A 23327-nucleotide genomic window follows, 5' to 3' on the forward strand; every position below is an offset into this window, starting at 1 on the left:
TGACAGTTCCCCTATCTGTCAGAGCCAGTGCCTGTATTTCAAATAGGGACTTGTTTGTATTGAATGCAGTTAGCTGTTTGTTGTGATCTCTCGCTGATTTTGACACCATTTTGACCCCAGAGTTCTCATTTTTTCTTTATTTTTAATGCGATAGTCGAATAGGGGTGCTTTTATTGATTGTTTTGGTTAACTCTGTGCCCTGTGGTTCACGTTCTCTGGTAATATTCAGAGAAAAAGAAAACAGGGGGTGTGTGAGAGTTAGTGAGTGAGTGAGTGAAAGAGAGAGAGAGAGAGAGAGAGAGAGAGAGAGAGACAGAAAGCTCTGAGCCACAGCAGCTGGTTTTCAGGTTTGAAGTTTTCACAGCCGTGACTGAAGAGCCACTGTTACGTCCTAGCCTGTAAGAGGTCACTTAGTACCTCTGGCTGGAGGAAAGAGACTGCAAGACTTGACCCGATGGGACAAGCAAAGGTTTAAGCAGCCCGGGGGACACCAAAAGGACACCGGTAGACACCATGAATCGCAAGGAGTCAAAGAGGTACATACTTTTGACTGTCTTTTCAATTTAGTCTGTGCTTTGACAGGACTCCGTGCTCTTTAGAAATGATTTGATGTCACCTCAACACAACAGTCTGCTTTAGCTCTTCGTGTCACTGGGTTTAATGCACATTTGAGGTTTGATAAGTCTGTCTGCGCCTCACTTTGCAGCGCACTGCAAAGTGATCACTGTGGTTATCTGACAAAGCTGTGGTTTCTCCTTATGTTCTTCAGAACTTTGTGTTTAGGTTTCGGTTCTCTGCGAGAGAGACTGGCTAGTCACTCTCAAAACGGTTCAAACTGCACATTCATCATCCAGAATCTCCCGTTGAGGCTCAGACTAGGTTTGCATTTGCAGGATTGTGTAGATTCACATGTGTATGCTGCGAAGTAGCAGTGGTGCTTGTCTCTGATCTTTAAGAGGGGATTTCGCACCAGGGAGATGAATTGTTTTTGACCTAGTTATTCTCCTGTGACCTGTTGTGGATAGAGGTATGTTCGCCGTTGTGTTTACAGTACATAAGTGGCATTAGCTGGAACATAATGGATGGTGTTGTGAAGAAACATTGCTAGTGTCAAGTCATTTCAAATTTAATCAGCGAGTTAGCCAACGCTACATATGGAGTCAGATTTTAATATAAGTGATAATACATATGATAGGCTACATAGAAACTCTGCCTGTCCATAATTACTGGTATGACGAGATAAATGACATGAAGCTACATGAGAACGGTAGAATCGATAGCTCTGACCAGGAGATTTTGGGGGCGTCTGTTTTGTGCATGTTATCTCAGAGGTCTTATCTGATTGCTTGGAAATGACAAAGTTAGCAGCGACTACAGCGATGCTATCAGCGTATTACAGTCTTGTTACAGCAAGTTTTTGCAAGCATGTAATATTTGATATTTACTGTTTAATATTTATTCCGAATTTAAATATAATGAATATTAAACGGATGATATATATTATAATATACACCCATATATGGGTGTGTGTGTGTAGCCTATACATAAACGAATGAAAGTATTGTTACTATATATTAAACACATTTACTGTAAAGTACACATTTATAATAATTTATAATACATTTGTTTAAAATATGCTTTATATATTAAAATTATATATAAATATGTGTCTATATAATTGTATATTATACATTATAATACACTTATTTAATATATATATAATATATGTAGTGTTATATATAAGATTAGTGTTATAATATACAGTATATAGATTAAAATACAGTTTAGAACAAATGTATTTAAATTCATTTTAAATGTATTTCAAATTCATACCTATGAATAGCAGTATTTGTCAAATATACATATTTTGTTGTCATGTCTGACATCTATAGGTACATGGAGCAGAGATGGAGCGGGTGCAGATAGACTAATGAAGGAAGAGATAGAGCAATGGTGGACGACAAACAAGGCCTTCAAAGGGCTCTGGCATCAATTAGTCAATTAACGAGAGAAAGGGAGGAATTTGCATGTTCCCTGACTGTGTGTGTGTGTGTGTGTGTGTGTGTGTGTGTGTGTGTGTGTTTTAGTGCAGAGAGAAAAAAGAAAAAGAGGGAGATGAGGAGAAAGCGGGAGGCATGAGGGAGAGGGTTGGGGTAATGGAGCTGGAGATGTATCCAGGAACTGGGAGTAAAACACTGGCTACTGTGGCAGGGAAGGGGTAGGGGCATGTTGGGGGGGATTTCCAAAGAGAAAGGAGAAGTTGTTTTCTAAATGACATGAATAGAGCAAAGGCTGCAGGAGGAGAGGAAGAGAAAGTGAGCGAGTAGGTGCTATGCATGGCTGAAATGCTCATACACTGTATGACTGCAAATGTTTCACTGGATTATGATACTCAATGCCAGGGTGCCATGTGCGGATGCAAATAAACCACAATGCTGCTCAAAAAAATCTTAAATTCATTGCGCTAAAAACAGCACACGTAGCTTTTTATAAACATAGATTTATTGTAAAAAGAGTCAAGGTTATATATACTACTGTATATTAGATCATTAGATCAAAAGATGCTTAATTATTTATTTTCGACCAAAATCCAAACTACGAAAGCATGTGTTCACATTTGTTTTGCCAATTTGTTTCAATGTCTACCAGTGTGGGAGCGATAAAGTTTCCCATGCCGAATTCGCCCATATCTAAGCTGGTCATTAAAATTCGCTATGTTGACCAACAGAACGTTGCTTAGTTTGAAAGTGACCTTTTTGTTCCGCTACATTTCTCTGAAATATCACTAATGTGACCGCACCTTCAAAGTTAAAATTAAAACCCGCAACGTACGAATGTTAAAAAAAATTTATAAAAAAGATAACCATACTTAAGTCACAATTGTGTGATATGAAACCACAACACTAAAGACTGCAATACACTACTTGACGTCAAAAACACTGAAGAGGTTTAAAAATATTAGGCATCACACACTTGTTGACTGTAAATTGTTACAGAGGAAAAACTGTCCGATGGAGGATCACACACTAACAGACCAAGTTGTTCCGAAAACAATAAACTCACGCAGAGAAACACGTGCCTTGTTGCTAGGAGAAACGTGACCAATGAAAACGTGTTTTCAAAAATAGTCTTTTCCCATTATGCAATGTTTTATGAAATCAGCAGACTGGCTCTTTAAAGAGTCTTATACTCCACCCTGTCATATCTTAATGATATAAACTTGAAACTTTGAAATATAAAGGTTTTTTTTAAAAACAGGCTATAGGAACAAGTTTGGTTTTTGACTTCAATTTTCAAAAAGAATTGCAGTATCTTTATAATATCATTATTGTATCGTGAGCCAAATATCGAAATCACCAGATCCTAGCTGGTTCAACGCTGCATTTAAATTTGCATAGACTTGTTTACAAATTCATTTACATTAACCAAGAGCATTTTCCCTCATTTGTTTATGAGTCTGTATCCATGTGTATGTGTGCTTTTATCAGCCCTGAGAGAGCTGCAGAGTGTGTATTGTCATCAGCTGTAGAGCAGGTTGATGCAAATAAGCGCGTGCGAGAGAGAGGTGAAAATATGATGGGGAATTTGCATATTGAAGTCATGTTTAATATTCAGCCTGACAGAAATAGAAAGAACCGAAGAGAAGGAAATATGAGATGTATTTTATGGAGGCCGTGTAAAAAATGTCTCCCTGGTCTACAAACTTCAACTGAAGTGAATTCACGCTCTTGTCTGGAGTGTGTATTCGAGTGGGCCTGATCTCAGTGGTTAGGATTTGGTTTGCTTAATGAGGTGAGAAGGTAAACGTCAGTGTGCCTGTGCGTGGAGAGAATTGAAAACAAGTGTGCTGAACTGGACACTGTTGTAGGAGGAAGGGAGAGAGAGCGGTTAGGAGGGGTTTGGACGTTCTAAGAACTCATCGCTACTTCTCTGCAGTCACGGCCAGCTTCCTGTTCATGTCACTGTCGTCACAGACCACAGTGATTCTTGCTGATGCTGTCACAGACGCAACTCGATGTCCAAGTCAGAAAAACACCTTTAAATTTGACATTAAGCTTCATGCACCTAAACTACACAGCAGCTGTGACTTTTACAGACTGTTAACCTGATGTACAATGTTGTTGTTCTCTTTGTGTGACTGAAAAGATACACCGCAAAGCAGAGAGACAGAGTTGCTTATCTACACTTTATAACTGTCTCTCTTCCTGTGACATTGATGGCCTGAATACTGACACCTACTGTATATAGTGGCAGATATCAAAACACAATCCTACATATAAACTTCAACATACCTGATCTACCGATAGGGCTTGCAGTGGCACATGTACACAGGCCTGTGCTGGAGACTTCAAGGGGAACCCGTCGCTCTCAGGTATAATGTCAAAGGCTTCAGGGATGTTAGAGAATATCATAAATGATATTTCCTTTCAAATATGAATGTACCTACAGGTTTTAATCTGAACAACTGACTTCGCAAAGAACTGCCCTCCTTAGTTACTGTTGTTATGTCTGACTTGTTAGCATGAAATAAACATGCATGAACATTGGAAGCTGTTTTATTTCTGTAACCGTGGAAAGACATCAAAACATTTTTTCAAGTTCAAGTCCACCAACGGTAATCTACTCTCCTGTCTGATTTGTTTGTTGGGCAAAAATGGCAGATTCTGCGTTATGATGGGTCAGATCGCCTGTCAATCAAACTTCCTGTGCTGAAACTCACAGCAAAAGTACTAAGTTGGTTGCTGGGGTTTTGCTATTCGGTCACTTTTAAGGTCTTCTGAGGGGGCTTTAGCATGGTGCCATTCTGCTTAGCTTAGTTAAATTGGTTAAAGTGTGTGGTTAGGACATTTCTAAGGCAATTCTAAATGGTTGTTAAGACATTTCTAAGTAGTTTTTGGGGTGTTATGACAGTTTACTAAGGTGTTTCTAAGACTACATTACAGAGTACATTAGTAACCACTTAGAAACACCATAGAAACCACTCAGAATACATTAGTAACCACTTAGAAACTCCCTAATGAACTGTCAGACCACACTAACAACCAGGGGGTTTCTAAGTAGTTGCTATAGGGTGTTCTAGCTGATTGCTATAGGGTATTTATAATTGATTCCTAAGATTTTCTGAATGGTTGCTAGGACATTTCAAATGGGTCGCTTAAGCATTCTGTGCAGTTACTATGGCATATCTAAGTAGTCATTAGTGTGTTTTGGCAGTTTACTGAGATGTTGGGATGTTTTGGCTGGATGCTCAGGCATTTCTAAGTATAATAGTATCTGTTTTAGCTGGTTGTTAGGGCATTTCAGATGTTTACTAATTGGTCCAAGTCAAAAGAAACATGTCTCAAGACTACAATATTCTGGCCCTTAAATATGACTTGCCTCTCTCCTACAGTAGTTGACTATGATCTTTTTTATGATGCCTGGCATGTGAAAACCTTGTGTCGAATAGCGAGAAAAGTAACTAGACAGACATGTGATAACACTTGGGGATGGTTTTAGCAAAACAGAGCATTTATCATCACCAGATCTTATCAGCTTTATAAATATACATACATATACTTTTTTATACATATAAGCTATGACATGCAAACATGATTAAAGCCCAGCCATCATTGCTCTGGTTTTCTGTGCATTATTAAAGAGATAGTTCACCCAAAAATAATTTATACATAACATGTTGTTCTAAATCTGTATGTTTCTTTCTTCTGTTGAACACAAAATAAGATATTTTGAAGAATGTGTAAAACCAAACAGGTGACGGTAGTCACTGATATTTTGGAAAGTTTAGAAAAATGTGAGGGTGAGTAAATGAGAACCACAGCTTGAAGTCTTCAACACCAACATCGCAAATATTAAACGGATCAAAATGCTGCTTAGCCTGGTAAAGACCAGCGGTTTCTGTGAAACGTCTGTGCTCTGACAAGTGGTTAAAACTACGTAAACTGTCTGCTGCTATGGATACTTTGTTTTGTTTATTTGTGAGAGAAATGCTGACATTCTTGCCACACTTGTACAGCTGATCACATTGGTTGTTTGATTACACCTGTACATTGTTAGGACTGGGTTCAGTATTTCAGCAGCATCAAGCCCCAAAACTTAATTTTTTTGTGCATGTCTCCAGCAGCAGGAAGTCCCGTCAGGATGGAGGAAGTGTGATAAAGAGCAGAAGACCCGTGCAGAGGAGGATGACATGCCCCATTCCTCAGGATATCAGCAGGGCTCTTCAAAATCCATCGGCTCATTCTTCTTTCCGCTCTGCCAGCCTGGATGAACTCATCCTCCGCTGCCTCCACTGCTTCGGTCAGTGTCCAACTCGTCTCTGTCTGTCTATCAATAAGCCCCACTCCACGTTACATCTGTCAGGTCAAATATTGACTTCCGGGTAGTTAAAAGAAGGACAGCTTACATCACAAGTCACAATCTAAAGTCATAGATCTCCCACATTCCACTTTCCCGGGGTTCTCAGCCCTGTCTCTGGCCTCATGTGCCCATCATTCCCAGTCTCCATGTGCCAGCTGGATTATGTAAGTCTGCCGAGTAGTGTGAGGGACAGAGGGACAGCAGCTCTTGTCAAAGAGAGAGGGAGAAAGAAAGAGAAAAAGAGAGAAATCTTTTGGTTTACTAGCATTCAGGGCCTGGGAATATGTTTGTCTCTCTATGCTATTGAGACAAAGCCTGATTGTGCGCCTCAGTTTCGCAGGCCTACCCTCTCTCTCATTTGTTTTTTAATCATCCCCTTATGCCTTTTTTATTTGAAATGTGCTCAAGTATTTGGACTAGTGATACACAATGTAGCATATTGGTTATTGGCTGATATTAAAGTTTTTAATTGATAAATTCTTATTTACCCTATTTTAACACTTAAATGACCTTTTCCCATAGACTGTATATAAACAGCCTTTTCCTAATATGCACTTAAAAGATAATCAATATTAATCTTTAGCAAATAGTACAATGAATAACCATTTTCACAGCCTAAAATCACATGTGGAAACACATGGTTCTAGCTTTCAGTGTTTCAGTTTTTCGTATATTTAGATAAAATAGTATTGATTTTTTTACTGACTTCTAACAAGAAAGGGAACAAGTCGAGACAGAGAGAATATTGACAATTTATCGGCCACAACATTAAAATAATATTTAACTTGTCATGCACCATTATTTCTTAACTCATGCAGTCCCTGAAAAAAAAGTTATATTTTAAAAATATATTTAAAATACTATATGTATATATATATATATATATATATATATATATATATATATATATATATATATATATTACTTAGTATATAATTCAAATATATTAACATATTTACTGACATATCGCTTGAAACTTACTGTTATTAAAATTATTATTCAGCTTTATTTGGATTACTAATGGTGCACAATGTACATTTGTTAATATGAAGCCTAAAATGTGTTTTAATGTCACGGTTGATGAGGATGGATTATATGATCTTTGAATAATATGCAAGATATTTAAAGTGTTCCTAAAGTATACTTGCAATAGTGTCACTTTAGCACAACCAAATATACTTCGGTATGCAGCACTACTTCGACACAGTACATTAAGTACAAAATGAGTTCGGATTTAGCAGACGTTAAGTACACCAAAAATACTATTGCAGGATATTTTTATGAAGTACATAAATATGTAGAATTATGCTTAGCATGTACTAGTAGCCATCCTAAAGATGCTAACAAGCGAGTAACACGATCAGCTTATAGCATTCATTATCATCCTCACAGAGGCATTTTTGTATCAGCTGCATATTGCGAGCAACATTAGTTTAAAATGCATTTTATTGTATTCATTGTTCACTCAGGGCATAGTGAGGAGAGGTGTGTTTTTACTTCTTTAAGTGATCAGATGTGTGATTTTTAGCTGGTGGGCAATTTAACAAGAAATACAATTATATTGAAGGAGCATTCCAAGCCATACTTATGAAGGACAATACAGAAATAGACTTGAAGCTGGGCTCGTCTGTTTAGAAACACTTTGTAACCACATATAAATGTTGTAGAAACCATTTTGTATCTGATTCTGAATATTTTGTTTTTCAGACTCAGATGGGAAGCTGATTAGAGGGATGCAGCTTGTCCATATGACCCTGATGATGCATAACTGGGTCGTACCATCACACATCTTCGTCCAAAAGCTACTTTCTCTATATCCTCTTCAAGCCCCACTGCTAATATTTTACTTTGACCTGAACCTTAATTGAAAAAGATTTATGCAGCTGATCCCAGAACAGCTGACAGCCCATCATTCATAGGGTTCAGTAACATGCAGCCTCACATGGCTCTTAATCCCACTGACAAAGAAAGAAACAACAGCTGCCCTGTGTTACTTTAGCCTCTTTATTGAGGGCAGATTCTTTTCTCAGAGCGTAAGGTTTGTAATCTTGCTGTTGTGTGGTTCTTCCTTGACTTGTGATGACGTATAAGGATTGTCCTGCAGAGAAAAGGGGACAGAGGCGCCTACAAATCTGCCACTTCATCAGGTTGGTGGATCCACAACATTCACACGTGCACCTAAAGATCCCCAAATGAACGAAAGGATTCATGTTTGTCCTCTGCTTCTTCTGCGTCTGTCTCAGGCATTGGATTAAGCAGTTCCGAATCATGTTTGAGGTGGATCCCCTGTTAGAAGAAGTCATAAGAGATCTCTGGGCTCTAGTCAGGAGTGAGGGGACCAGTTCACCCAATAATCTCTTCATTACACCATACATGTGAGCGATTTTACGTTTGAGATTCAAATCGCTTTATTGGCAAAAAAAATTAAAAAAAACTTTCTGCCGATGTCTTGTATTAAAAACACTATATGAGTGTATATATGTATAGTAGATAGATAGATAGACAGATAAAATACATTGAATATAATGTAATATGATCATACTAGTCTGTAACATGAACTATAATTCTATAATAAACAATTATTAAATTCTAATAAATTCATTATATTATATATTCTGTCACTCACATTATTAACCAAATGTAATATGGGTAATAGCTATAATAAAGAATTATAATAAAATATTAATAATATAATAATAATCATACATTCTTTTTCTATAGTTTATACGTTTTTTTCTTTAATATATGCATTGTGTATATTATATATATATATATATATATATATATATATATATATATATGAAATATATCAGTCTGTGTGTAATGAATGAATATAATATACAAATTTCACTTTTTGAATGGAATTAGTGAAATAAATCAACTTTTTGATGATAATCTAATTATATGACCAGCACCTGTGTGTGTGTGTGTGTATGTATATATATATATATATATATATATATATATATATATATATATATATATAATTGTTTTATTTTTAATTTGTGACATTACAGAAAAGTTATTATTTTAAATTATTATATATCATTATATAATATATAGTAATAGTGATTTTGTTAAAAATATAAATATTATAATTACATTATATATTATATTAATATATAAACATTCTCTCTCTTTCTATAATATATATATATATATATATATATATATATATATATATAAATATATATATATATATATATATATATATATATATATATATTCTAATTAAATATTTACCGAATTATTGATAATATTAATAGAGCAAACAATGGTTTTGTGTGCTCTGTGACAAGTCTTTGAAATGAATATGTCATTTTGACTGTCTGTATTTGTTCCTGACTTTATTCTTGTCTTCACCTGTCAGATTTGTGCTGATCTGTTTGGTTTCTGTTTGTCCATCACTATGTCTGAAACCAGTAATCCTCCAGTGAATGTTTCCCAGACTCCCTCTCCCTCTGTGAAGAAGAGGAAAGTGTCACTACTGTTCGACCACATGGAACCAGATGAGATGGCTGAACACCTCAGCTACCTGGAGTTCAAAAACTTCTGCAACGTCTCAGTAAGTCACTCACCCTGGAGGCTCATGACAGTTTCACTCAGATTCTCTGACCAGATGTTGCTAGTGCAAAGTGAGTTTTTATCTGATGGTTTAACCTCAGTATAGCGCTGTAGTGACAGCACAGCCTCATACCACTGAAGCTGACTAATAAAACAACCATGAGTACACCCGTTGTACTCAAACCTGGACGTGTCGGTTCATATCAGAGGATCATTATTTCTTGCTCATCACATTTGTGTGTGCTTAGCACATCTGGATTTCAGATTCAGCTGTGCCTGTTGTTGTTTTGTGTCACCCGTAGTTTCTGGACTACCGCAGTTACGTGGTCCATGGCTCTGTGAGGTATAATCCGGCGCTCGAGCGCTCTGTCATGCTCTGCAACGGAGTCTCCCAGTGGGTCCAGCTCATGATCCTCAACAAACACACCTCACAGCAGCGAGCAGAGGTCTTCACCAAGTTCATTCATGTAGCACAGGTAATTACAAATGCACACACGCTCAACTGAGCATTCAGGAAATACAAACAACGGATTACATTTAGTTTCTCCTGAGAAATTTATAGTAATGCAATATAATAATTTCATGACACCTACAATGAGATCAGAGGTTGTTGAATGTTGGTGTATGTAGAAAAAAATTGCCAGCCGATTTCTCAATGAAGAACTACACTACTCATAACCCAGCCCTAAAAAATTAAATCAAATAAAAAAATGTGCTGCCAAATAATTATTCGCAATAATATATAATACATATGTATGTGTACAGTGTATATTTATTATGTACACATAAATACACACACATACAGTAGATATTTTAAAAAACATTTACATGTATATACATTTATATGTTCATATTCTTATATATTACATATATAAATATTTGTAATATATAAACAGCATATTTTTCTTAAATATTTACAAGCATGTGTTTGTATGTATATATATATATATATATATATATATATATAAATACAGTAATATATATATATATATATATATATATACAGTAAATTCACATATATTATGTAAACAAAATTATGCAATTAATCATTTGACAGCCCTATGTGTGTGTGTGTGTGTGTGTTTGTGTGTGTGTGTACATATATACCATCTTAAGCTGGTATCAGCAACTTTTTTTTTTTTTTTTGCAGGGATGCAGACATTTTATAAGAAAATAATATTCTAGTCTTTCAAATTTCATTGTAGTTATTTGTGAAATGTACTTGCAATTTCTGCATGAAAATTGTTTCTACAGCATTTTTATTTCTGGTTTTAATGACATTTTTGGGATAAACGACATACTGTATTTTTATACTCACAATAAATGACCTATAATCAATAGTTCATGTAATTAATATGTAATCAATCATTGTTTAACCATCATTTATCACTGTTGCAATACAGAATTGGCAGTGCTTTGCGGAATTCCTAGTGCATCTTTTTTTTCTGTTTTTGAAACTTTAGCTTCAAATCAACATTTGCAATGGGTAATTCATTTCACAGCTGGTTTGGATTGGTTCATGGCTTTAAACTATTGTAATTTTTTAAAATGCCTATACATAAAAATACTTCTGCAACCAAAGTCACAACAAAAGTGAGCAGTCAGTGTTGCGTTATGTTGTGGATCTGAAAATGAAAGAACCATACAGCACACATTGGAAAACATATGTTTCATCAATGCTTTGAAAAAGACTGCTATAACTTTCCATCAAGACGCTAATGTAAAATACTGTAGGGAGGCCCTGCATGGCAAAATATGTGGTTTTATTCCAACCCTGCCGCAATTCGTTTGAAGGTTGCACCGTGATATCTGTCCGTGAGGTGTCTGACTCATTTTAAAACATTTTTCGGGTTACAACATTCACAATAATTTAAATTCATCATATGGGTTGATGATCGACGTCTACCAGGACATGCCAGTAAGACAGCTCACTCTAAGGATGACATTTAATGTATTAGTTCAGAGGAAAAGATTACATCAGATGTGCTTTGTGTGCTGCCCTGCTTTTAACCACACGAACAGCAGTGTGCGAACAAGACAACCCAAAGAAAACACCTAGGAAATAAGCAAATGCGTCAAATGATGTGATAGTGAGGAAATCTGATATAAGTGTGCCATTGAGAGTAATGTTCCTGTATTGGGAAATGGTTTGGGAGAACTCTTTGCGTAACTGTTGTGCTTTTTACAAGAAAGAGGATGTAAGCAACCCAATGTTGCCATGCATTCATAGAGAGAATGTAATGTTACAAATCTTTTTGTTTTTGTTTGTTTGAGCAGAAGCTGAGAGCCCTACAGAATTTCAATACTCTGATGGCGGTGATAGGAGGTCTGTGTCATAGTTCCATCTCTCGGCTCAAAGACACAGCCAGCCTGCTGTCCTCTGATGTCACAAAGGTCAGTCTGACCCCCGCAATTGCTACCCACATCCTTTTTGCTCTCATGCAACTGTTTTTATAAGGGCTTTACCAATGGCATGATCTTACGCCATTGATTTTTTTTGTTTGTTATTGATGTATATTGATATTTATAGTGATTATTTGATTAGTTAGAAACACCTGCATCCCAATATTTGCTTGGAGGTCACATGTTATTATAAAGTCATTTACAATAGATTCAAATTAATATCAAAAATACCGAAAATGTATATGAAAGCTACTGGTTCACAACAGAAAAGCAACCAGAAGTGAATCATTTTCACTGCTTTCAGTGTTCAATATTAGTTTAGTTTTTGCAGTCGTGGTGTCTATTAAAGACAAATCTGCAGAAATCTAGATTTTCGCCCAAATTCAGTGCAAAAATAATTATTATTAAAATGTTATTTTGGGGCCTTTTCATGCTTTAGGATTCAGGCTCCTTACATTTTAGTTGATGTCCTATGTTGGATGGACAACTGAAATAACAATCAAGGTACACCACAAGTTGCTCCAGGTTTTGGAAAGTAGGGTACTTTTAAAAAGACCATTAAAAAAGTTAATGGCATTTGGGAAAGAAAAATGGCAAATTGGTGTTTGATGAAGGTGCAAAATGGAAAAGACAAATAGTAAATTCTAAATATCAAAAATGAAAGATTTTGTAATAATTTACTATAAATATAGTATTAATTTAGCATAAAACATGGTTGCGGTTCCAGATGCATCTGCTGCAGTGCCGAGATCGTTTCCGCAGCGAGTCTATTGCTGCGCTGAAGTGTTGAATTAAAGTAACAGCGCATTGTTTGCAGTAAATATGAACATGGACTGACACGAAAATGTAGTAATTACACCATAAATGCATATAATTAAAGCCTACTGTGTTTTACACTCAACACAAATGGCTTTTTGACTTTTCGACACTGTTGTTTCTCCTCTGTGCCCCGCCTTTCTGAAACACTGTGTTGTTTAAAAAGCTCATCGGTCTGAAAAGCGAGATATGCTCCGATTATGATTGTCCAAATGCCTCAAGCGTGTGACGGAAATGTTACGCCCCTCACCATACTGTGATGGCGTCTCAGAACATCTGCGATAGAAGACAATAACGATAAAACCCACGACAAACAAGCCATTCGTTGCATCCAGTGGGGACATAATTACAGATTATAATGACTTATACTGTGTTTTTATGTGTTGCGTTGCATTGCGCCATGTAAAGATAAAACCATGTCTGCATTAATGATCAGAAAAACGACAAACAACAAGCGCTACTCTACACTTCTCAAAACTTGCGTTTGAATTGTCAGTGGCAAAACCTTTACATATGTAAACGTACTTACAGACTGTGAGTCTGAACAGCCGGCATTGTAGTCTTCTCTCCCAGGATCAGGAAACAGTCCTCCATAAAATGTGCTGCACACATCTGAATATTTGGCTTGAACTGTTCTGGAACAGAATTTAAATACAACTTAAACACTGGTTTCTATTTGTGTCCTCTTTTGGAAGGTCAAACAAAGTGTTTTAGCTTTCACTACGAAACCGCGTTTCCGCAACATGGCGCCGGTGGCAAGAGCAAGAATCAAAGTTATGCCTTCTTTCTTAGCGTGAAATTTTGGCCGGCGTTATGCAAATCTTCCCAAATCGTGATGTAGACATGTGGGGGCGTGGACGAGTCTTAACTTTTATAAAGAATATCTCTTTGGGTTTGAGACTTTAGTCTTTGCAACTTTAGGAATCGTATAAATTCACGAACCGCTTGTAACACTCCATAGAGTAAGGAAAACATGAAATCGCATCATATGACCCCTTTAAAGGGAAACAGTCATTTTAGATAAAGAAGGCAATAATAGATGACACTCATGGAGGTAGGAAAACAGAGGTCTTTATGAACCACAGGATTGCTTTTAATAAAGATTTCAATGCAAAAGAAAAGCCAGTAGAGCTGACTGTTTTTGTCAATGGTAAGTTTGTGATAACTTAAGAAAAGTAGTTTAAATGTTTTGCCAATTGCTTGAGCAACTTAATATATAAGTCTAGAAGTAAATGCAAAAGTAAAAAGCATTGAATAATGTGTTGCTTATATTTATTGTGTTTAAGCATGTCTGTGAAAGATTGAATTACGGTACTGTGTAAAAGAATTGCAATGCTAAAAAAGCAGTTTCAGTGACAATTTTTGAATTTGCAATCAAAATAATAGATATATGTTTTTGTGGTAAACAGTCACGGATCAGTAGCAGACTCTTCTTTGAAAGTGTCTGTGCTGCTTCCTTTCACAAGAGTCACCTGAGATGGGCATTCCCCCATTTTCAAAAATAAAAATTCAGGCCCTGAATAAATATAGAAAAATCCTGATTGGAGTATCAATATAAATAGTTATAAATGATAAAAAGAAGGCTTTAAAAAGATCGTTATCTGTGATCGGTATCAGCAGATACTTTGTTCTGTGATCAACGATCGGCCTCAAAAATCCTGATCGGAGCACCCCTAATCATTGTAAACTCATGTTTCGAAAGCATGTTTAAAAAATATTTTTATACAGCAAGTATACGTAAAATGAAAAGTAAAATCATTTATTAGATTACAAATTTCTATTTCAAAGGATTGCTTTTCTTTACAAGTTTCTGTTCATCAAATATTTCTTAATCACGTTTTCCATGAAAATATTCAGCAACACAACTGTTTTCAACATTTCTAATAAAAAATGTTTCTCATTCATGTTTGCCATCACAGGAATACATTATACTTTAAATATATTAAAATAGAAAATGTTAAAATTATAAGAATATTTCACAATACTACTATTTTATAGTATTTTACAGCATGAGATCTTTTCAAATGCAAATGTTTGAACAGAAGTGTACATTATGCTAATCTGTTCAAATTATTAGTTATTAAAGTATATGTTGAAATGAACGTAACTAAGACATATTTTATGTTTTATATAATGATATCTTATGTTAGACAGTACAGTAATGTGCTACTGATAAAAGAACAAAATGAGATCTAACTTCATGTTGTTTTCCCACAGACTCTCAGTGAGCTCACAGAACTGCTGTCGTCCTACAGCAACTATTCAAACTACAGGCGCTTGTACAACGACTGCACTGGATTCAAGGTGCCCATCTTGGGCGTTCATCTCAAAGACCTGATCTCCCTCAACGAAGCGCTACCAGACTATCTTGAGGACGATAAGATCAACCTGGGGAAAATGCAGCATTTATACAGCAACATTAGTGACTTGTTGGCCATCCATGACTGCACCCCACCGTTTGAGGCCAACAAAGACCTGCTGCACCTGCTAACGGTGAGACAGAGGGAAAACAGTGGTTTGAGAGGGATTTGTTGTCAGAGGAATGTGTTACTGGAAAGCCTCTATTCTCGGAAGTGTTTGTTGTGCCTCATGCTGTGGGTTATGAATACCTGACTAGTCCCCATCAGTACATGGAATAATTGTGCCTATTTTGAAGCGTGTAAACAGGCCTTTAGTTCATTTTTATAGAGAGCCAGCATCTATTTATAAGCTAAACGAGTATTTTTGAAATCGGCCCTCATCTTTGTGGTTTAGCTTGGTTGTTTGTGTGTGATACTGAGAGATGTGGATTGCAAACAGTGGGCGTCCTCTCATGTGTAACCGTTCTGCCCCGCCTTGCCAACAGCTCTCGCTAGACTTGTGTTACACGGAGGACGAGATATATGAGCTCTCCTATACCAAGGAGCCCAAGAACCCCAAAATTCAGGTGAGGCTTTCAAAATAAACATTGCATTGTATATTGTATACTGTACATATATTGTCTCACTATAGGTCATGCTCAGGGCCCAGGATTCACTTAAACCTGTAACACTACTGTGTAAAAACTGATTTTTCAAAGTTGTAAATTATAGGAGTATCTTTTATAACAGAACATTAAATTCTTTCTACTTTTACGCTTTGATTATAATTTCCACTCTGAAATTGCAAGTAAATTTCACAAATTATTAAAAAAGAAAACACATTGAATTATACATGAAATTTAATTTATCAACACATTGAATTATACATTAAATCAGTTTTATTTTCTGCTTCAAAATAATTACTTATTTTGCAAATACTTGTGTGTGTGTGTTTGTGTGTGTGTGTATATATATATATATATATATATATATACTTTATATTATACTTTTTTGACTTTCAAAGTCAAGGTCATTCAAATGCAAAATGTTTGAAGGTATAACACCAGTAGACTTTTATTAACTGCATGAAATGGCTTTCTTTCTTAAAAGACTGCGTTCAAGTTAAAATAAGTTCACTCCCATCTTCTTTCATGTTTGACCTTTTCCACTGCCCACATCGCATCTTTGTAAACACAAACGCACATGACACAAATGTTAATGGCGCTTAGTGCTATATTTATGATCCTTCACAAAGCGTGTCACGGTTAATTGCGTGTGCCGACATGTGGTTGGATTGTTCTTTTATTTTTACTGTTATCACCAACATATTGTAAGTGTCTAATTCTAACATTTGGGAATATTTCTATTGAAAATCGCGATTCCTTGATTTCTAAAAAAAAATGTATCATGGCAAAACAATAAATGCGAATTAATCGATTAAATTATATGTTGTATGTACATTTAATTCAGGTGTGCTGCGCATACATTGAGATGAACTGAAAAAGAGCATGGACCGACCGCTTGATGGAGAGTGAAACTCTGAAGCGCTCAGTCAGTGTGTTCAGCAAATGAAAATACATTGGTGCTAAACTTATACTGACTGCATATATCTTCTACATGACATGGATCCATTCAGAATAACTAAACACAGCAACATAAACATGACAAATAAAAACATCATCGTGAATGTGAGTGGAAACAACATGAAAGTATGGAAATATCTGTGCCTGTGCATAAATACAATGCGCGAACAGTGCGAATTCAAATATATATAAAAATTTTTTTACGTATGTTACTCGAAGAAAATGCATTATAGATGTGAAACAGGAAATTGTATCGCAGACGTAATTGTGTACTATAGCAAGTCTCTTAAAATAAAAAAAATGTGATCTTTTTATGACAATTTGAGGTTATTTCACGTTGTAAAATGGGAATTCCCTCCCCCATTACAATTTTGAGAGTCTCAAAATTCAGTCTTTTTGGGGTGCTGTAATCACTCAAACAGAAACACAGGTTAAGAAATCTCGAAACGTCCCACAGACAAATCAAAATATATGGACCATCAGAGCACTAAAGGTGAGCTCTTTTTACACAAAGCAGATAGAAACCAGTAAAAACACTATATCAACCATACAGAAACGCCCTTAAAACCACTCAGAACATGTTAGCACCCACGTATTGTAGCAACACCCTGGTAACCTCAAGCACCCTGGCATTATCAGAAACAAGCAGCACTCCGATTTTCTTCAGAAGATATGAAAATATAGTAGTCTCTATCATCTAAAGACTGCATATTCAAATGTTGACTTGTTTGACATATGCAACAGGCTGCTATTAACACCCTTAGCCAGTATCTTCGTATAGTCTGACCTTGTATGTGACCTGTTTATAGACAGGGAGTATCCCGTGCTAATGTGTGGGTACAGGGCTCAGCGCACTCCTCTTTGTGCAAACACACTTCAAAGAAAACCACAAAAAAAGACACATTGCTGGAAGACGCACGATCGTTATCTCCGATGCTTTCAGTGTGGGTGTTGTTACGTACAAGCTTTTTTTGATTGTTTCCTATAAAGCCTCTGCCTGTGACAGCGTTCGCGTTTTACAAATAAGCCAGCATCATTTGTATAGTGTTTTCACAGCAGCATTTCTCAGTTGCTGATCTTGTGCGAGTTGGTGTTGAGTGTCAAAACAAAACTGTCAGGTCTCTAACCACCCTTTCTCTGTAGCCCGTAGCTCCAGTGAAGCCCCCAGTGGTAGCCGAGTGGGGATCAGGAGTGACCCCGCGTCTGGATCCCGACACCATCTCGAAACACGTTAAACAGATGGTGGATGTAAGTGAGAAACGTGTTTATTCCCACTTTTAGGGCCAGTTCCTTAGTGTGAGACTGCGACGGCCAGTTCCTGGCTGTCCACTCTCACTTCCTTAATAGCATGTTAGGCCCTTCAAGGCCAAATGTCACAGGCTGATAATTTTAGAAGTCGGCGTCATACATTAAAGATCACAATGATTGTGTTGCCCCCTACAGTCTATCATGAAGAATTATGACTTGAACCTGGACGGATACATTTCTCTGGAAGATTTTGAGAAGATCGCTGCGAATTTCCCCTTCTCTTTCTGCACACACGAGAGCGATAGGTGAGACGAAGTCTTTTACACTCTGACAGATGTGACAACCGAGAATAAACAGGGTTGTGTTAATGACAGAAATGAAACTGATGTATTTACACTTTCGTTTAAAAGTTTGGGGTCAGTTCGATTTTTGGTGTTTTGAAAAGAAGTCTTGTATGCTCACCGAGGCTGCGTTTATATGATCAAACGTCATTTATTTGGTCAATGTCGTTACCATTTAAAATCATTGATTTCAATTTTTATCATATATTTAAATGTTATTTATTGCTGGGATGCAAAGCTGAATTTTCAGCCACCATTATTGCAGTCTTCAGCGTAAACATGAGCCTTCAGAAATCATTCTTATATGCCGATTTCAGAAACTGGGAGAAACATTTCTTATCATCAGTGTTGAAAACTGTTGTGCTGCTTAATATTTTTTATGGAAACCAAGATACATTTTTATCAGGATTCTTTAATGAATATAAAGGGAGCATCCCATATAAATAAATAAATACTGACCTCAAACCCAAACCTCATAAATTTCTTATATGATGAACATAGCTTCCATTTCTGAAGTCATATATGTATATATATATATGAAGAGTTCAGATGCAAAAGCCTCTAAGTGCCATCTGAAATTTTCATCTAAAATTATGATTTTTATCAGGCTCCTATATTTATATTCAGTTATTTCACTTTACTAGCCTGGAAAAGGACCTGCACATCACAATTAAAGTAAAATGACTCAACCTAAGCATAGGACCTTGATAAAAATCCTAATTTTAGATGAAAATTTCAGATGGCATTTAGAGGTTTTTGCATCTGAACTCTTCATATATATATAGTCATATATAAACAAGCTCATTAAAAGGGTGAAATGTAAGCTGACATTTAAATAAACTGTTTTTTATTTGATTCAAAAGTTGAAGCAAAGTTTAATTTGCCAAATCAAAGTTGGTGAATGTTGTGAAACCAACACGCAGGAAGCCATTCTGATGTCATGTGACAAAGAAAAACATAAAACAGGAAATATCACAGACGACCCCTCTAGAACTTTGAAGTTTCAGATCAACCAATCAACAAACCAACTCTAGGATGTTGAAAAATACACCTTTTACCCTAAAATTATATAACCATAGTTTAAAGATTTTTAGATTTGTCTGTAATATGCTTTGTTCTTTATTTCCAGGGAAGGAGAAATCAGTAGGGAGGAAATCACTTCATATTTCATGCGTGGGATGTCGGTGTGTGCTAAGCTTGGCTTCAACCTCCACAACCTTCACAACTTCCATGAGACCACATACAAAAGACCCACATTCTGCGACACCTGCGGAGGATTTGTGAGTGTTTAAACTAAGGACCATCTCATTTTGTGTTTCTGGCTTGTCTTTGTACATTATCTAACTTTTTTCCCCATCTCTTTTTCCATTAGTTATGGGGAGTCATAAAACAAGGCTACCACTGTAAAGGTTAGAACACACAGATCTTAATCAATCAGTTTCCTATATACTGTCACCTCAGGAACATCGTAACCCTGCTGCACCTCTCTCTGCAGACTGTGGTGTAAACTGTCATAAGCACTGTAAGGATGTGGTGGGAATGGAGTGTATGAAGAGGTTCCAGGTGACCAGTAGCTCTTGTCCCTGCACCCCGGGCCCTGTATCAGGGCTCCACACTAAGGGCAGCAGCTGGAGTGAGTTTTATTTTATTTATATCAGTCTAGATATACATTAAGGAAGATGGCCATTATAGCATAATAACATCCAAAAGAGTGATCATTGCAGAAATAGCAACTTTTGACTTTGAACTATACCATTTTTAAAAAAATCTAATTAAATACTGATTTGAGAACCATTTTATTGTGGACCAAAAAAGGACCATGGGGTGAAGATGAAATATGAAACTAGCACAGCTAAAGGAAACCTAACACACTCTCATATCAATTTGTTACTATTTAAAATTTTGACAAACATTTTCAAATTCACAGATTTTCATTTTTTACATTTTTGTAAATTCTGCTTACAGTCTGGTTTGGTTCATGCTTGCTAAAAACTGTAATTCTTTACATGAATCAAATCATACTTAAAATTGCCACCTTGTAAAACTGTTGCGTTGTCATTAGATTGAAATTGGTTGCCAGGAACAACTGAAGTCATTTTAGAAGTCATTTAAAAAACGATTCCACAGCACCTTCTATTAAAGCCTACTTATGTTTAAAAACCCTATGAAACAGCTTGATGAAGCCAGGCTGAATGTGAAATGGCATTCAGCATCCTTGTCTTACTATTTCTGCCATGTAAAGGATGCTACTATGCTATTCTTTGATAAACTATTTAGTGCCGTCAAACGATTAATCGGGATTAAACGCATCAAAAATAAAGTTTTTGTTCACATTATATATGTGCGTGTACTATGCATATTTATAATGTATATATAAATACAGACACATGCATTAATAATTTAAGAAAATATGTTATGTTTGTATATTAAATATATATTTTATATAATATAAATTATATGAATATATACACATTTAAATGCATGTAAATATTTTCAATATATATAATGCATGTGTTTGTATTTAAATATACATAATAAATATACACAGCACACACACATATATATTTTGTAAACAAAAACTTATTTTGGATGCGATTAATCGCGATTAATCATGTGACAGTGCACAATACGAAAGAAAACATCCATCATTACTTCCATTACATTGCCAATATAAAATAGCTAATAGGCTTTAACTATGTGATAGACATAAGGTGCGTCCCATGCACTATGACATTTCATAGTATAAATAGTGTCATTAGTGTGAAAAAGTGCACAGATGATGCACTTAAACAACCGAAAAACAAAGCATGGAATGTTGGACACCATGCACTCAACTGTCGCAGCTTTTATTATTATACTGAAGGGGGAGGGGCTATCAGACTCCAATTATGAATGACAAAATAACCTAATACAATTCATACCCTACCTACATGGTTGAGAACATAGCGTTTAGGTGCACTGTGCGTCATGCAGCTACAATATAATATTTGCTACTTGCTTTTGATTGTAAATCGTATCGTTATTCAAGAAAATATTTAGTTGGAAAGATGATTATGCAGTGTAGAATGTCATCAATACTCTGGGTCTGAATCCACTGTTTACAAATATACTAGCATCAAAAGCCACACAAATGTTAAAATAAATGCGAAGCTGAAAGATGACTTATTGGCTCTTGACCCATTTCCCGGCCTTTCAATCAGGTTCTGAAGAGGAAACATTTGTCTTTCCTAATGGAAACGGATCTGAACACTCCAAGGGCCAAACTTCATCAGACAGCGACGCAGAGGCAGCCACACTATCAGACAGGTCCACTCAAACAGACCCAGGAGTTTGGACACCGGTGGCCAAACGGAAAGATCGCCTTTCTTCCCAGAAAAAACATCCACCCCTTGAAAAGGTATTGCCATAAAATATAACTTGCATATTTTCTTAGCGAGTATGATGGATATATTCATAATATATTGCATAGAAAGCTAATTTGGTGAGCAAGACAGCATACAGTACACTTTTGAGACTAATGTTACCTGTCTGCCTTATCATCCCAGAGTGCTACGCTACCAGCAAGGGTGCGAGGTTCATCTGCCCCTAGTTCTCTCCTACAGGAGAAAATGGATGAACTGAAGCTGAACAAAGATAAACGAAAGGAACCCGACTGAACTAGTATGTGCATGCGGCCGTTTGTTTGTGTGTGGTGGAACTGTTAAATACACTGGACAGAAAAGACTGAAGAATATGTCCTCATCTTTCTCGCCAACTGTCTTGTTCTATTGTCTTCAACAGATTGTTCATGACGTTCATTAAATGTGATGAAATTCTAGTCAGAAGGAATTTTATTAAAGGATTTAAAGCTCTTTAAAACCTTGTTGGTGGACTTGATTGGTAAGAACTCTCTATGCACCAGCGTCAACTGCCAGTGAAGACCAGATCAATGGACTTCACATCTCCACAAGTGCTCAAAAGTGGACTGCTACATCTTCGATCTCACTACCACTCATCTTTATATGAGACAGAAGAACTATCTTACCTTTATCACGGAGAGCGAGTACAAAACTGTTGCCTTAATATTCACACTGATGGAAAATATACACTGTGAACAACTGTATAGAACTTGAACAGCAAGAATGTACCTCCTCTGTTAAGGGACGTGATTTTGGTGCTGATATAATACCCAGAATGCATCACTGTGCCTTATGTAATGAACAATTCATTGAGTACGAGACAAAGGGTGTTATATCACTGTTTAGATCAAACAATAGTCTTGTCTCAGTTCAAAATGATCACAGTCTGCTTTGTTAGTGCTCGTGTCCATTCGTGTATTCGAGCACGAGCATTAATGAAAAAGAGCGGGAGAGTGACATTAAGGGTCAGTTCAAACAAACACTGTGGACCTATTTTAATTTGTTTTTCTAATATGTTTTCTGTTCGATCTTTTGTCAACTCCAACTTGAATGTCTTGTTTTACTAAATCTTGAGTTTAGGCTATAGGTTTTTATTTATTGAGGAATGATAAAGCTTAAGTATTTTCCACAAAGCACTGTCTGATGTGATTAAAATATGAATGGAAAAGCGATTGAGGTGTTTCATTGGTTTCATGAGTCTGGCTCGAACATCGCCATTGTAAATCATGATGGAATTGTTTTAAATCATCGTCAGAGTCACGGTAATGTCTTATC

The 23327-nt window shown here is 36.2% G+C and overlaps 1 protein-coding gene across 5 annotated transcripts; it reads left to right on the plus strand.

Annotated features, from left to right (window-relative positions):
* Window positions 1–13: 13 nt before the first annotated feature.
* Window positions 14–23224, plus strand: LOC113118451 (RAS guanyl-releasing protein 1-like). Of its 5 annotated transcripts, XM_026287636.1 has the most exons (18): window positions 14–536; window positions 6122–6300; window positions 8068–8173; window positions 8445–8507; window positions 8604–8735; window positions 9784–9925; window positions 10227–10400; window positions 12202–12318; window positions 15361–15636; window positions 15989–16069; window positions 18209–18313; window positions 18509–18618; window positions 19784–19934; window positions 20027–20063; window positions 20150–20287; window positions 21855–22051; window positions 22200–22314; window positions 22435–23224. In XM_026287636.1, exons 1-17 carry the CDS (start codon window positions 514–516, stop codon window positions 22308–22310), a joined length of 2142 nt encoding a protein of 713 aa, XP_026143421.1. In that variant the 5' UTR covers window positions 14–513; the 3' UTR covers window positions 22311–22314; window positions 22435–23224. The 5 variants fall into 5 exon arrangements, with proteins under 5 accessions (XP_026143421.1, XP_026143420.1, XP_026143423.1 ...); XM_026287635.1 differs by having other exon boundaries at window positions 22200–23224; XM_026287638.1 differs by having other exon boundaries at window positions 8451–8507; window positions 22200–23224.
* The last annotated feature ends 103 nt before the right edge of the window (window positions 23225–23327 follow it).

Source organism: Carassius auratus, chromosome 18 (assembly GCF_003368295.1).
Source record: "Carassius auratus strain Wakin chromosome 18, ASM336829v1, whole genome shotgun sequence".
Classification (NCBI taxonomy): domain Eukaryota; kingdom Metazoa; phylum Chordata; class Actinopteri; order Cypriniformes; family Cyprinidae; genus Carassius; species Carassius auratus.